General features: G+C 54.2%; 1 protein-coding gene and 1 non-coding gene across 3 annotated transcripts; both read right to left on the bottom strand.

Moving 5' to 3' along the window:
- Positions 1-1,372: 1,372 nt before the first annotated feature.
- Positions 1,373-1,459, bottom strand: TRNASTOP-UCA. Its single transcript has one exon. It is a non-coding gene; the product is annotated as a tRNA-Sec (tRNA).
- Positions 1,460-4,571: 3,112 nt separating this feature from the next.
- RTN2 (reticulon 2) lies at positions 4,572-12,814 on the bottom strand. Of its 2 annotated transcripts, XR_006197379.1 has the most exons (11): positions 12,658-12,814; positions 10,675-10,719; positions 10,083-10,553; positions 9,719-9,976; positions 7,093-7,300; positions 6,617-6,755; positions 6,393-6,462; positions 6,220-6,266; positions 5,547-5,998; positions 5,355-5,413; positions 5,073-5,092 (listed from the first exon to the last, which is right to left on the bottom strand). XR_006197379.1 is itself a non-coding variant. In XM_042920389.1 (10 exons), the coding sequence occupies exons 1-10, from the start codon at positions 12,689-12,691 to the stop codon at positions 5,011-5,013; spliced, it is 1,413 nt and encodes a 470-aa protein (XP_042776323.1). In that variant the 5' UTR covers positions 12,692-12,814; the 3' UTR covers positions 4,572-5,010. The 2 variants fall into 2 exon arrangements, 1 of the variants encoding a protein (XP_042776323.1); XM_042920389.1 differs by lacking the exon at positions 5,547-5,998 and having other exon boundaries at positions 4,572-5,092.
- Between the last annotated feature and the right edge of the window lie 428 nt (positions 12,815-13,242).

Here is a 13,242-nt window from a genome sequence, read left to right as displayed (position 1 = left end):
CAAAAAATTTTCAATGTTTATTTACTATTGAGAGAGAGATACACACACACACAGAGAGCCGGCAAAGAGAGAGAGGGACACACAGAATCCAAAGCAGACTCCAGGCTCTGAGCTGTCAGCACGGAGCCCGACATGGGGCTCTGGCTCACAGACCATGAGATCATGACCCGAGCCAAAGTCAAGAGCCAGACACTTAATCCACTGAACCACCCAGGTGCCCCGTTCCTTGCTTGCTTGATTTTTTTTCTTTTCTTTTCTTTTTTAAAAAATATTTATTTACTTAAATAATCTCTACACCCAATCTGGGGCTGGAACTCAAGACCCCAAGATCAGGGGTCATATGCTCTTCTGACTGAGCCACCTAGGAGTCCTGTAGGAAGACTGCTCTAACCACCAAGCTGAGGGTAGTTGGCAAAGGGGCAAGACAGGGGCAGGAGACCCGGGCTAGGCGGGGACACCCGTGTGTGCTGCTGGGGAAGCCCGGAACAGGGGCAGGGCTACGAGATAGGAGGAAAGGACAGAAAAGACATTAGGAGGCAGAATAGACAGGACATGGTGAAAAGCTAGCTTGAGAAAGACAGAACAGGGCAGTGGTGACTAGCGTGGGCCAGCGGTCTGAGAGGCCCGGGGCTGGAGGCCTACCAAAGCTGGGTGACCTTGGACAAGAGACTTCATCTCTCTAGACCTCAGTTTTCTCGGCAGCAGAATGGGGCTATGAGGAGTCAGTGAGCTCATGCATGCCAACACCGAGTGCAGAGTGAAGGTGCAAATATCACCATCCTCACTGCATTATCGGGGCCACCTTGATCCCTGCCCTGGGACATCCCCGCCTTCTCTTGGCTAATCCTTGCTCATCCTTCAGGGATCTGCCCAAATGTCACCCTGACGCCTCACCCGAACCCAGGTCTCCTTCCTAGATGGCCTCTAAGTTCATTACTTGCCTTCTCAGTAGTTGACATCTTTGTAGCTGTTAATTAAATGGGTAATTAATGATTGCTTAATGTTTGTCTCCTTCACTGGACTGGGAGCACCAGAACCGGGACTGCCGTCAGCTCTGTGTCGCCAGCACTGCCCAGTGCAGGACCTGACACCCAGCAAATACTTGTCAAATGAATGAATGAATGAATGAATGAATGAATATTTGACCGATTAATAAATACAGGTGTGAGCAAATGACTGACTGAGGAATAAGCAGGTGATAAGGGAGAGAGCCGGCAAAAGTGTAACCGTAGGAAGAGACCCGCGTGGTGAAAGTTAAAACTGTGAGGCAGAGGGTTGCAGTGACATTTTTAGGCACCGGGTAGAGGGATGTTCTCTTGATAGCCTGTTCTAGTATCCAGTTTGAAGGGAGTAAAAAGACAGGAGTTGGTGCCGCCCGAAAGGTGGAATTGAACCACTCTGTCGCTAGACAGCTACAGGTTTGAAGCCTGCACCCCAGACCACTGAGGATCATCCGGGCAAGACACACGCTCCTCCACACAGCTATATAAAACCCAAGAATCCATATCATTTTAGACTTATGGTCACATACTTTAGCCTGATGTGAGATTGTTGATTCCGGTATCTATAAATTCTCCCCGGCTAGGGCACATATCCTTCCAGAATGTTACCTTTCTCTTACATGGCACGAATCATCCTCCCTTTGGAAACCATCTTCATTTGCATAGCGCCGCGCATTCTGGGAAGCGGTGTTCGAGGACGCGGCCCACTTACCTCTAGGTGTTAAAGGGCCAGAAGCCCCTTTTTCCAAGTGAGAAGGTTTTTTTTTTTTGTTCTTGTTTTTGGTTTTGTTTTTAAGAGGAGAAACTCATAATTCGGCTTTCAGAAGACTCTTCCCCGAAAAAATCCGAATTCGAGTGAACGAATGCCAGCTAGAGTTGGACTTAGCCCAGCCCCAGAGACTCGGGCGAGGCGGTTATAGAGCTGGTGCGACACCTGCTGTTCCTTTGAGGAATTTCAACGACCTACGGAGCCCTGTTCGTTCAGATATTTATTGAGCGCCTGCTAAGCCCCAGGCACCGTCCTAGACAGCGTAATGACAGCAATTCTGTCCCCATTGAGCTTAGCCACTGGAGATCATCAATTTCTGCAACTATATTTTTATGGCCAAGGAAACCAAGGCTTATAAACGTATGGTATCGGACCCTAGTTCACACAGCCTATCCCCCAAGGGAATCCTAATTGCTAAGACCAAAATCGCGACCCTTTTATAATCTAAGTCAGTGATCCTTTGACAACACTGTCGTTCCGGACCATATGAAACCTACCCGGGGCTCCCATCTCAGAGTAAAAGCCCAAGTTCCCACCATAGCCTTACAAATCCTTATATTCTCGTTCTGTTCACTCCTCTGACCCCATCTCCTACGCCTTTCTCCTCATTTACTTGGCTTTCTGGCTTCTAGATCTCCTGCTGCCCGCACCAGGCATACTTCTTTCTCAGGGCCATTGCGTTTGCTGATCCCCTGCCTGAATCTCCTTTCTTCCACACGTCCACATGACTCACTGCCTCCCTTCATGCTGGCCTTCACTCAAATACCACCACTTGGTGAAGTTTTCCCTGACCGCTCGTTTAAAATAGCAAAGACCCTTCGTTCTATCCCCTTACCCTGATGGACTTTTCTCCATCACTCCGATCACCACGTGCCATGTTCTATGTCTGTTTGCTTATTGTCTGCCTCCCTCTAGAATAACGGTTCTATAAAACTATGGACTTTGTTTTGGTTTATTTCCATGCCCCTACTGCCTAAAGAGTGCTTGAGAACTTAGCAGATGTTTGGAGACAGGTAAATGTTTGTAGGATGAATGAAAGGTTATTATCATGATCCTTCTCTGAACCTCAGTTTCCCCAACTGGAAATCTGATTTCACTGGAGGAATCACAATGAGCAGGTGGACATAAAAGTCTGGGAGGCACTCAGGAAAGGCTGTTTCGATCTCCAACCTGTTGCCAGCTTCTAGTGCAGGTGTCAAGGATGGGCCTGTGGGCTTTAGCCATTCCTGGACTCGTAATTTCAACCAGTCCCTCTTACAAAGCGACACTGTCTTATGGAAAGTATGAATAGAAGCATCTTTAAGAAAAATTGCTTTTTTAAAACTATTGTTTTTGTTTATTTGTTTTGAGAGACACAGAGAGCACGTGCGCAGACAACTGGGGATGGGGGTGGGGTCAGAGAGAGAGAGAATCCCAAGCAGGCTCCTCTCTATCAGCGCAAAGCCCCACGTGGGGTTTGATCCCACAAATTGTGAGATCGTGACCTTAGCAGAGATCATGATCTGAGCGGAGATCAGGAGCCAGACGTTTAACTGACTGGGCCCCCCAGGTGCCCCGCTATTTTTTAATTTGGAAATTTAACACATTGCCCCTGCCTGGCAAATCTATATTCAAGAGAAGCCCCCTTAAGCCTTCTGTGTGTGTGTGTGTGTGTGTGTGTGTGTGTGTGTCTAGAGCTGCTGCTAGGCAACTCCTACACACGAAGACTGGGGCTGTAACTACTACTCCCGTAACATCATTATCTCCTAAAATGTGACATGCGTCGCTAGAGGCAAATGAGATGATTTTGGGTGATGCACGAACAAACAGTTTAAATGTTAATAGTTTTGTGTTTATTTTTACTGCTATCTTCTATTTCTGGCAAGTGATCCTGACTTCCTCGGTGGCGAATTACATTTCTTTTTTAAAAGACATTTGTTTTATTTTTAATTAACCAATTTGAAGGAAAATAGTAGATGAAAAATAGAACGGGTGAGAGAAAGATCATGAAGGTCGTGAGGGGATGATCGAGGTTTGGAAACAATGTCACAGCTAACAAGCAGCTTGTGTTTACTGGGTATTTATTATATGCCAGGCCCTGTACCAAGAGCTTTGCATGTAGGCACGGTTATGGTGACAGTTTTTCATTTGAGGAAACTGAGGCTCCAAGAGATGAAGTCACTTGCTCAAGGTCACAGAGCCAAGACATAGTGAAGCCTGGATTCAAATCCAGGTCTGTGGGTTGTTAGAACCCAGTCTCCTGCCTCCTTCTCCCTCGGTTTTGGAACCCGAGGCCCAGGCAGGCCATGGGGCCTTTTACCTGGTCCCAGGGCAAGTGGAATAAAGAAGTTGGAGGAGAGACATTTGAGAGTGACAAGACATGGCTTCCTGACTTATTAGATGTTGGGGGCCAGGAACTAGGAATCCAGGACCATACCTAGGTCTCTAGCCTGGTGACCAAGTGGCAGAGGGGCCATCTCTGAGCTGGACATCAGGTAGGACAAGGGAAAGGCTTGGATATGTTTGTGGAGGGAGTTGTTCCAGAAGGCAGCTGGGCACGGGTCTGGGACTCAGATGAGACTTGCTGCCCCGCAGGCAGAGTGTGGGGATCGACTAGTGATGTCTGCCTTGAGCAGAGACAGGGAAAGTGGCTGTCAAAGGCTTGGCTAGCCCTGGGACCGAGGGTCTCTCAGCATCATCCCCTGAATCATTTCAGAATATAAACAGATTATGAGGGAGCTTCTTCTGGAGAGAAGGGAAGATTCCTCCTTGGATATCACTTAGGTGCTTTTCGGTGCAGGAAGGTGAAAGCTGGAGGAGGCTGGAAGCACAGGAGGCCTTGGGTTTTCCACAGGAGTCTTTATTACAGTGTAAATCCAAGCTCAGGCCTCCCCTGGGCCCCATGCAAAGCCCTGGCTTTGGGGCTAGTGGCGTCCAGGAGACACCAATCTCTGACGGCGCCTCCAGCGGCAGGGTCGCGGAAGTGCAGGGCGGGCGCCCTATCTAGGCAACTACAACTCCCAGCAGGCGCCGCGGCCAAGGTGCCTCGCCTTTCCTGGACTCCTAGAGCAGAGCCTCTTGGGAAATGTAGTCCTGGCCGCTCAGGCAATTTGCACAAACTCCCTGGTGCGAGTGATCCAGACACCCGCCGGGAAATGGCTCGGGCGGAGGCGGCGGGAGGGTGGGGATGGAAGGGAGATGGAGTTGGGCAGAGGGCTGCGGGGGATGGGGGCAGGCGTCCCGAGGGCAGAGACACCCCTTTCATTCGGCTTTGGCTTTGGATCCAGAGACTGCGGCTGCTGCCGAGGCAAGGGCTCCGGACCCTGGGATCTTAGCTCGGATCCTGAGGGAGAAACAAGCGGAGTCACAGGTTGGAGCAAGACGGATAGGAATCTGAGAACTAAGGGGAAATCGGGACGGGGGAGCTAGCTGTGGGCCCAAAGCCAGCCCCTACCGTTCACCTAATGGCCTGCATTGGGATTGTCTGTCACCCTTTGAGGAGGGGGCATTGGCCCCAAGAGATTTAGGAACAGGTGATATCTGGGGGAAAAAAATCCTAAGCTTCCCCGTCCCCCAGCCCATCCGCCTCCATTCCGTGCCCTTACTTAGCTTTGATGTGGCTCAACTGATTGGTCACCAATCCCACATACTGGTCCATCTGGGCCTGGGGAGACCAAGAAGGAGAGATTGGAGGGGTTCTTCTCCCCAGTTCATTCAGGAGGCTGCTTCCTCCCCCACCTCCACTTGAGAAACTGGGGAAGGTGGTCCACTACTCAACTCGAAACCTAGCACCATACCCTTGGAAATCAGAAGTTCGAGCCGACGTGTCCGTCGGTTGGGCCAAGCTCTGCGTGGGGAATGATGTCAGGTAGACGAGAATTTGCCAGTAAGTCTGCTTCCTGGGCGTGACTATGAATCTCTGAGTGAGTCCTACGTGAGTGCGTCTGTGTGTGAGTCGGGTGAGAGTAGAGGGAACTGGCGTTAGCTGCCAAGTTCCTGCGTGGATTGACTTAAATGCTGGCTTAATTCGCAGTGTTCCTGACTTTCGGAGTCTTGATGATGCCGGCATGGGAGGGGCTCAGGACTGTCTCTGGCAGACACGTGTATCACTTGGTCATCAGCTGTGCTGGAGAAGGGATCGTCAGTCCATCTGCCTGTCTCCGGATAGGATATATGTCGGTTGGCCTCTGGTTCTGTCAGTGTTCCGGACAACAGTCCTCTGACCGGATACTGACCTCGAGGTCAGTCCCTGGCAGTTTCAGGGTGAAAACATCAGTTAGGCCACCTGCCTTGGGGTGGGGCATGTCAGTCACACCCTGACTCTTTCGGGGCAGAAACACCAATTGGTCCTCCTGTCTCTGATGGGGACATCCGTCCACAGGACCCTGGCTGTGGCAGAGGGGGTGGGGGTCATCAGACCACCCATATTTGGCTGGGACACTGCCGACCGAGAGGTCCTGTCACACTCACCTGGTGTTGCCGGTACAGAAAGGGGACAGTGAATAAACCGATCACTCCTGTAGGCACAGAAATGGAGGTCAGGGTTCTCCTAAGACATTGACAGTTCCATCTAGAACCCTGTCCCCCCACCAAACCCCAATGACCCACTTCCCCGCCTGCTCCCCACAGCCTTCCCGGCTCACCCAGAATCAGAAGAGTCAAACCATTGAAGACGGCACCCACGAAGGTCAAGATGTAGAAGAGAAGGGCCAGCTGGGGGGGGAGGGTCGGGTCAGGGTCAGCAGAGCCTAGGGGCACTCCCCAGGTTGTGAACTTAGCCAGCAACGGCCCTCCTACCCCCCAAGGGCAGCAAGGCGAATGGTGGGAACCCAGGAGGGGGTAGGAGGGAGTGTAGGTTTCGAGGCACCTTGAGGGAGTCCACAATGTCCTCTACCAGGAAGAAATGCCGCAGCTGGATGGCCAAAGAGACCACTCGGGAGGCAATCTGCTGGGACAAACGTTCCATCTGCTCCCGAGTCAGGGTCAAGTCCACATCCAGATAGGCCCTGAGAGGACAAAGGGGTGTAAGGCAACTCAGTGTGTGGAGCAGCCCAGGCTGAGGGTTGTGGCCGGGACAGGGGCAAGAAATAGGGGTTGAGGAGAAGGCTAGGGCTTTTAGCCCCAGAGAGGGCTAGGGTCAAGGTCAGGGTCAGGAGATGGGATCGAGGATTCAGGGTAAGAGGTTAGGATCGGGGGTTAGGGCTGGAAGTCAGGGTCAGAATGGGGCCGGAGTCAGAAACACGAATAGGATGGGTCACGCGGCGCCTGATTTGAGGTCGGGGGTCAGCCCGCCCAACACTGGGGTTCAGACCGAGGTCAAGGTTAAGGGCCGGGGGTTCTCACTGGAAGGGGTTGGCGCCGTCGCCCCGGTGCACGGCCTGCAGCACTTTTCGGTAAACCCTGAGAGAGATGGTGCCACAGAGCAGCAACAGGGCCACGTGGGCGGTCACGGACACGATGCTAAAGTGCAGGAGGCAGAGGAGGGAGACCATGAGGCCCGTGAAGACCACTCCTGACGTCTTTGTGTCCTTCCAGTACAGCAGGTCCGCCACTGTGGAGGGAGAGGGGGCGATCAGGCTGGGCTTTGCACCTGGCCTGGCTGATCTCTCCACCGCCCGCTTCCCAAACTCGGGGCTGAACCACGACGTCTTGACGCATCTGGCCTGAGCCCGAACTCAATTTCCCAATTTCCCGTTGTCTTCTTTGATTCGGAGCTGCTTCCCCCTCGTCTCCTGGAAAACCCAAGGTAGCCAGGTAGCAAGTCCCCTCAGTCTCCGTCCCTCCCATGTGTTATGGGTGGATACAATTGTTAGTCATTATTTATGGAAAATGGAATCATACATATACTTCTTTTGGGTTTGGGTTTTGCTTTTTAGTTGGAGAGAGCGCGCGCGAGGGCGGGCGAGGGGCAGAGGGAGGAAGAGGGAGAGAGAATTCCAAGCGGGCGCCAGGCTCAGCACGGATCCCGACCTGAGGCTGGATTCCCACAACCCTGGGATCATGACCTGAGCGGGAATCAAGTCGGACACTCAAACAACTGAGCCACCCAGGTGCCCCCCTATATACACTTTTCTGTATTACGCACATCCCGTTCTCTCCCCCTGCCCTAGAATTCCCTCCTAGTCAGTTGGCATAGCTCTTAATTCATTCTCTCTCTCTCTCTTTTTTTTTTAAGTTTGTTTATATATTTTGAGAGAGAGAGACAGAGAGTGCGAGAGGGGTGGGGCAGAGACAGAGGGGAGAGAGGATCCCCAGCAGGCTCTGCACGGTCAGCGCAGAGCCCTCTGCGGGGCTCGAACTCACAAACCATGCGATCGTGACCTGAGCTGAGATCAAGAGTCTGTTGCTGACCTGGCTGAGCCACCCAGGTGCCCCTTAATTCATTCTTTTTAAGGGCCCCATGAGATTCTGTAGATTTCTGACTCCTTTCTGAGATGCTAAGCTCACCTCACAAGCCCAACCTGAGCCCTGACCAATGACTTCCAGACGCCAACGTTTTATTGATTTATTTTTAAATGGGCTCTATGCCGGGCGTGGGGTTTGAACTCATGACCCTGAGATCAAGAGTGGAGATCGAGAGTTGCATTCTCTACCGACTGAGCCAGCCAGGCGCCCCTCCAGCGTTTCACTGTGCCCATCCAAACGTTTAACAGCCCTCCCAATAATATGATCCCATCTGAGCCTTGAACCCTTCCAGACCCCCTCCACCCTCGCTCTGATGGAACTCTGACCCGTCTTGACTGGTCCCCCTCAGAGTCTGACTCTCCTCACTTCTGTATCTTCCTTATACATGGTCTCCCATCCACCTCTAACTAGGGCAGGCCTCCCCCCACCCGCAATGCAGGGCCCTCCCCTGCAGGCTCCCCAAGGCCTGTGCCAGTGGGTGGAGGAGGGGCCGGGTCGCCTGAGGCGGGGGCTAAGTTTAGGCACGCTGGGGGGAGGGGGCCTGGCCCACAGCTGTGCTGGCCTGTCCAGCTCCTGAGTGACAGCACCGCCTGGGCCTGAGGCTGGGGGAGGGGGCCTCCCTGCTCTTGGGCCCCAAAGCCTCTGCCCCGGGGAGAGAGGACCCCACGCTCCCTCCACGCCCTCTCTAGACACCCCTGCAGCCCCCCAGCCCCAGCCTGCAGCGCTGGGGAATCCGGGACCAGTAGGAAACATACCGGCAGATTTGAGGGACATAAGAGAGAATCTGGACCCATTTACACAGTCCCCCAACCCCAGTCCCCCCAGCCCGCTCCGAAAGCCCACCTTTACTCCCCATCTCCGCTCCGAGTGAGTGAGAGGCTGCGGACACCGCTACTTCTCAGGGATTTTGCCCACTTCGGTGGAACCCGGAGCGAGGGAATAGGGGGCGGGGCCCCTTTGGACCCAGCCAATGGCTCTCCACAGGGGTGGGGACAGTTCCCAAAAGGGGTGGCTCTTTTGTAAACACCCGAAAGCAGTGATGTCTATCACCAACCCAGGGCGTTTATGGAAGCTAAGCGTTATTTTAGAGAAAGGTGGGGTCTATATCCCACTGGCCAGTGGATACGGTGAGGCAAGAGGAGAGTTTTTAAAAGGCGTAGAGTTTACTTATAAATGCCCCACGGCCACATCCAGAAGACAGCCTTTCCCCTCCCCCCCCCCCCCCCCCCCCGGGAATCTGTCCTGTCCAAAGTCAGCCTCTAGGAGGAGCACTCCAAAAGAGGGATGATTATTATTATTATTATTATTATTATTATTTTAGCAATCAGCCAATCCTAAGGCTCAAAGCAGGGCTAACTTCTCAAGTGGGAGGGCGAACTATATAAAGAGCCAATGGCAATCTTAGATAACGGGAAAAAAAATTTTTTTTTAAAGGATGGAGTTTATACCTAGCCAACACCCACACCTCCTCTTCTCCGCCTCCTCACGTCCTTCGCAAGGTTGGTCCCTTTAAGTTCCATTTCTCCTACCCTCTCTGTGATTCAAAAAAGAACCTTTACTTTACCTAGAAGGAGTGGTTCCAATGTGAATTCTGATTGGTCCGTGCTATCCAGGCACTGCCCCGTGATTGGCTCCCGCTCCAGAGGCCCCCACGGCTCTTCCTCTTTCTGGTCCAGTGAGGGCTCATCAGGCCAAGAGTTCGAATCCCGGGGTTGGGAAGGGGACGGGGTACCCGCCTGGGGAGTTCCAGAGCCAGGGCTGGGCTGCGGAGTCAAGACTGCCGGAGGCGGAGACTGAGGGACTCCGTGTTGCAGGTCCAGTTCTGGCAGTTAGAGAGAGAAGGCTGTGTGAGCTTTCGCCTTGGAGGTGCCCTGAGGAGAGACCACCCACCCCTGGTGGCTTCGATCCCAGAACCTCGGACATCTCACCTTTCCCAGCCTCTCCAACCTCCGATCCGTCAGGCTCCTCGTCCTCCAGCGGAGTGGAGCTACTGGTGGCAGAATCTTCCCCGGACCCTGCTCCCCGGGCCGCCCAGTCCAGCCGGTCGAGCTGGAGCCCTAGATCCTCCAGGGGGCGTTCTACCGGAGGGGCAGTGTCGGGGTCACCGCGGCGCCCAGGCTCCGGGGATTGGCTCAGGCTGGGGATGCTCTCCAAGCTGTCGCCCAGGCCAGGCTGAGGGGGTGGGTCTCGCGGTTCTGAGACTGAGCGGCCCTGGGGCCGGGGGCGGCGGGCAGCTGAATCCCGGCGCGCCCCAGAGCCCACCACACCGTCGAAGGCGATGTAGGAGAAGGTCAGCTCCCTGGGGGTGCCCCAGTCCTGCGACGTGGTCTCTTCCTCGTCGTCCTCTGAGAATTCTCGGGCCGTGTGAAGCTCCCGAAAATCCGAGTCGTCGTTCGCTCCTGCAGTCAGCAAAGGGGGACATAAGCTGCGCGAAGCAGGGCCCTGGCCCACTCTCCCCAACTCTCCCCCCAACTGTGAGCCCCTTCAAGTCCCGCTCTCACGTCCTCCCCCTCCACTTACCTTCTGTGGAGTCAGGGGTAGAAGAGGCTGTAGACGGAGCTTCTTCTGCGAGAGGGAAAGAATCGAAGATTCTTAGAAGCTTAGCCTGTCGAAATCACAGAAGTGTGCCAGTCCTGGAAACTTGGATGGTCCGAGTTAAGGAATCTTAGAATATTTGAATCACAGGACCTTTAGAACATTTTGCATACAGACCGTAAAACCTTACTATACTGCTATCAGGGGCTCAGCCTTCAAAGATCCAGGAGTCTTAATCTTAGAATCTTCAAATTAGGACTTTTAGGAAGTTTCAGTTAGTTCATTCTTTCCACAACCATTTATTGAGCACCTGCTGTATACCAGGCACTGTTTTAGACTGAGAATACAAATGTGAACAAAACAGACAAAAACCCTGCCCTCGTATAACACTCCACGGGGGAGATAGACAATACAGGATTAAATATATGATGTTGGGTGCTAAGTGTGTAGAGAAAAATAAAGCAGGGTGAGGGGAGAGAAATTGAGAGGGTGTTATTTCAGACAGGGTGGTCAGGAAGACCTTCTTCCTCTCCTTCCTCCCCCTCCTCTTCTTCTTCTTCTTCTTCTTCTTCTTCTTCTTCTTCTTCTTCTTCTTCTTCTTCTTCCTCTTCTCCTTCTTCTTCTTCCTCCTCTTCCTCCTTTTCTCCTTTTCCTTCTCTTTCTTTTAGTGAGCTCTACGACCAAGGTAGGGTTCGAACCGATGGCCCCAAGATCAAGAGTTGCATGCTTCACCAACTGAGGCGGCCAAGCACTCCAGGAAGACTTCTTTGATAAGATGACATTTGAGCAGAGACGAATGAAGTGAGGAAGCCACACAGATGTCCAGGGAAGAGTCTTCCAGGCAGAGAAAAAAGCCCAGTGCAAAAGCCCTGAGGCAGGCACTACGTTGGGCATATTTGAGGAACAGGGAGGTGTGAAGGTATGACTGGAACAGAGGGATTGGGTGGGAGACGAAGGCAGAGTGGTGGTCGTGGTGGGGATCATGTAGGGCCTTCCTTTGTAAGCCAAGGTAAGGACACGATCTTAGAATGTGGGGATGATACTCTAAAATGCTGAAATAACAAATTCTTGGAATTTTGGCATCTGAACTCCTATGATATGCAAGTGGCTAGGTCTGAGAATGCTGAAATTCTCTGCTGTGGGAGCCACAGGGGTGTGAGACAGAGAATGTTAGACGAGGACTGTTAGAGATCTCAGTGGGGTCTCAGAGATCGTGGGGATCAGGTCTCAGAGATCGTGGGGATCAGGGAAGGCAGTTTCAATTGTGGAACCTAGCCCCTCAGAGCTAGCCTTGGGCTTTGCCTACAGGAGATGCTTAATGCTGTTTGGAAACCGAAATCAGATACCCCCTGCTCCCACCTCGTTTTGGCAGCTGGGGAGTCGGAGGCTGGGACTTAGAGGCTCGGAGTGAAATGGGTTACTACGAATCAGTGGTAAAGCCCACTAAGGACCCAGGAGTCCTGGCCCCAACCCAGGGATGGTTGTGTCCAAGGGACGGGATATTGGACAATTTGGGCGAGGTCGGGGCAGCCTCTGAGTCTGGGCAGAAAACGGAGGTGGGATGCGAAGATGGATGATGTGGGGGCTAGATCCCTCTTCTCTATCTCGGTTCTACCCCTCCATACAACTCCCCTCCCCGCCGCCTGCGGCCAGCACCAGGGCGAGGGGACAGCTCCCGGCGAGCGTCCTCATCTCTGGGTGGGGTCCGGCGCCATATCCCAGAGCCCGGCGCTCCCCCCCACCGCCAGCTATTTCAGTGCCCCCCACCTCCTCCTTGACTCACTCAGGTCCTCCGGGTCAGGTCGCCCCCGTCGCCGCTAGAATGCGGGGGGAGGGGAGAGCTTCCTTTGTCTCCTTCGCCTCCTCCCCCATCCCAGTTCTCCCGCGGCCCGGCACCGAGGGGTTACTGGGGAGGAGCCCACCCGGGCCTGTGAGCCCCACACCCGGCCTGAGCCTCCCCCTACTCACTGCAGTGGGCGAAGACCGGCAGGACCTGCCCCATGGCCCTCCTCGGGCCTGCATCGGGACCCCCGCCCACTCCGGCCACGCCGCCCTGGGCCTGGGGCCTCGGGCGCTCATCTCCGCCGCGCCCACGACGCCGCCGCCATCCTCGCCGCCTCCTCCTCCCGGGCCGCTCCAGCAGCAGCCGCCGCCGCCGCCGCCCTCTGCTCCGCTCGGCGGGGGCGGGCGGGGCCGCGGCTGGGAAGGCACTGCAGCGCGGGGCCGGGGGCGGGGCCAGAGGACGAGAGGGGCGGGACCTGAGGAAGGGCGGAGGGGGGAGGCGGGTAAACACCGAGGGGCCAGGGGAGGTGGGCGTGGCTTTTCTACGAAAGGGGCGGAGCTAGAAGGTTACACCACCCGGCGGAAAAGGCGCGGAAGGCGGTCTGAAGGGCGGGGCCTAGATGGAAGAGGGGGCGGCCTCTAGCGGCAGAGAGGCGGAGCCTAGGATGGGTAGTGAGAGGGGCTCAGGAGGGAAAATGATGAAGGAACCTAGAATGGGGGCGTGGATCTCAGAGTGGGTTGGGGCGGAGCCAGGGGAGGTTTTCAGGAGAG

Source organism: Panthera leo, chromosome E2 (assembly GCF_018350215.1).
Source record: "Panthera leo isolate Ple1 chromosome E2, P.leo_Ple1_pat1.1, whole genome shotgun sequence".
NCBI classification, from domain to species: domain Eukaryota; kingdom Metazoa; phylum Chordata; class Mammalia; order Carnivora; family Felidae; genus Panthera; species Panthera leo.
This window is presented reverse-complemented; position numbering and strand designations above follow the sequence as displayed.

What these genes read in the sequence shown, in the direction of transcription:
- RTN2 (XM_042920389.1), bottom strand. Translation starts at nt 12,691, where the DNA reads ATGGGGCAGGTCCTGCCGGTCTTCGCCCACTGCA. An exon ending in GACGGCGCCAACCCCTTCCA is followed by an intron (nt 6,756 to 7,092) that starts GTGAGAACCCCC and finishes TTGTCCTCTCAG; the next exon opens with GGCCTATCTGGATGTGGACT. An exon ending in TTCTGTACCGGCAACACCAG is followed by an intron (nt 5,414 to 6,219) that starts GTGAGTGTGACA and finishes TGGTCTCCCCAG; the next exon opens with GCCCAGATGGACCAGTATGT.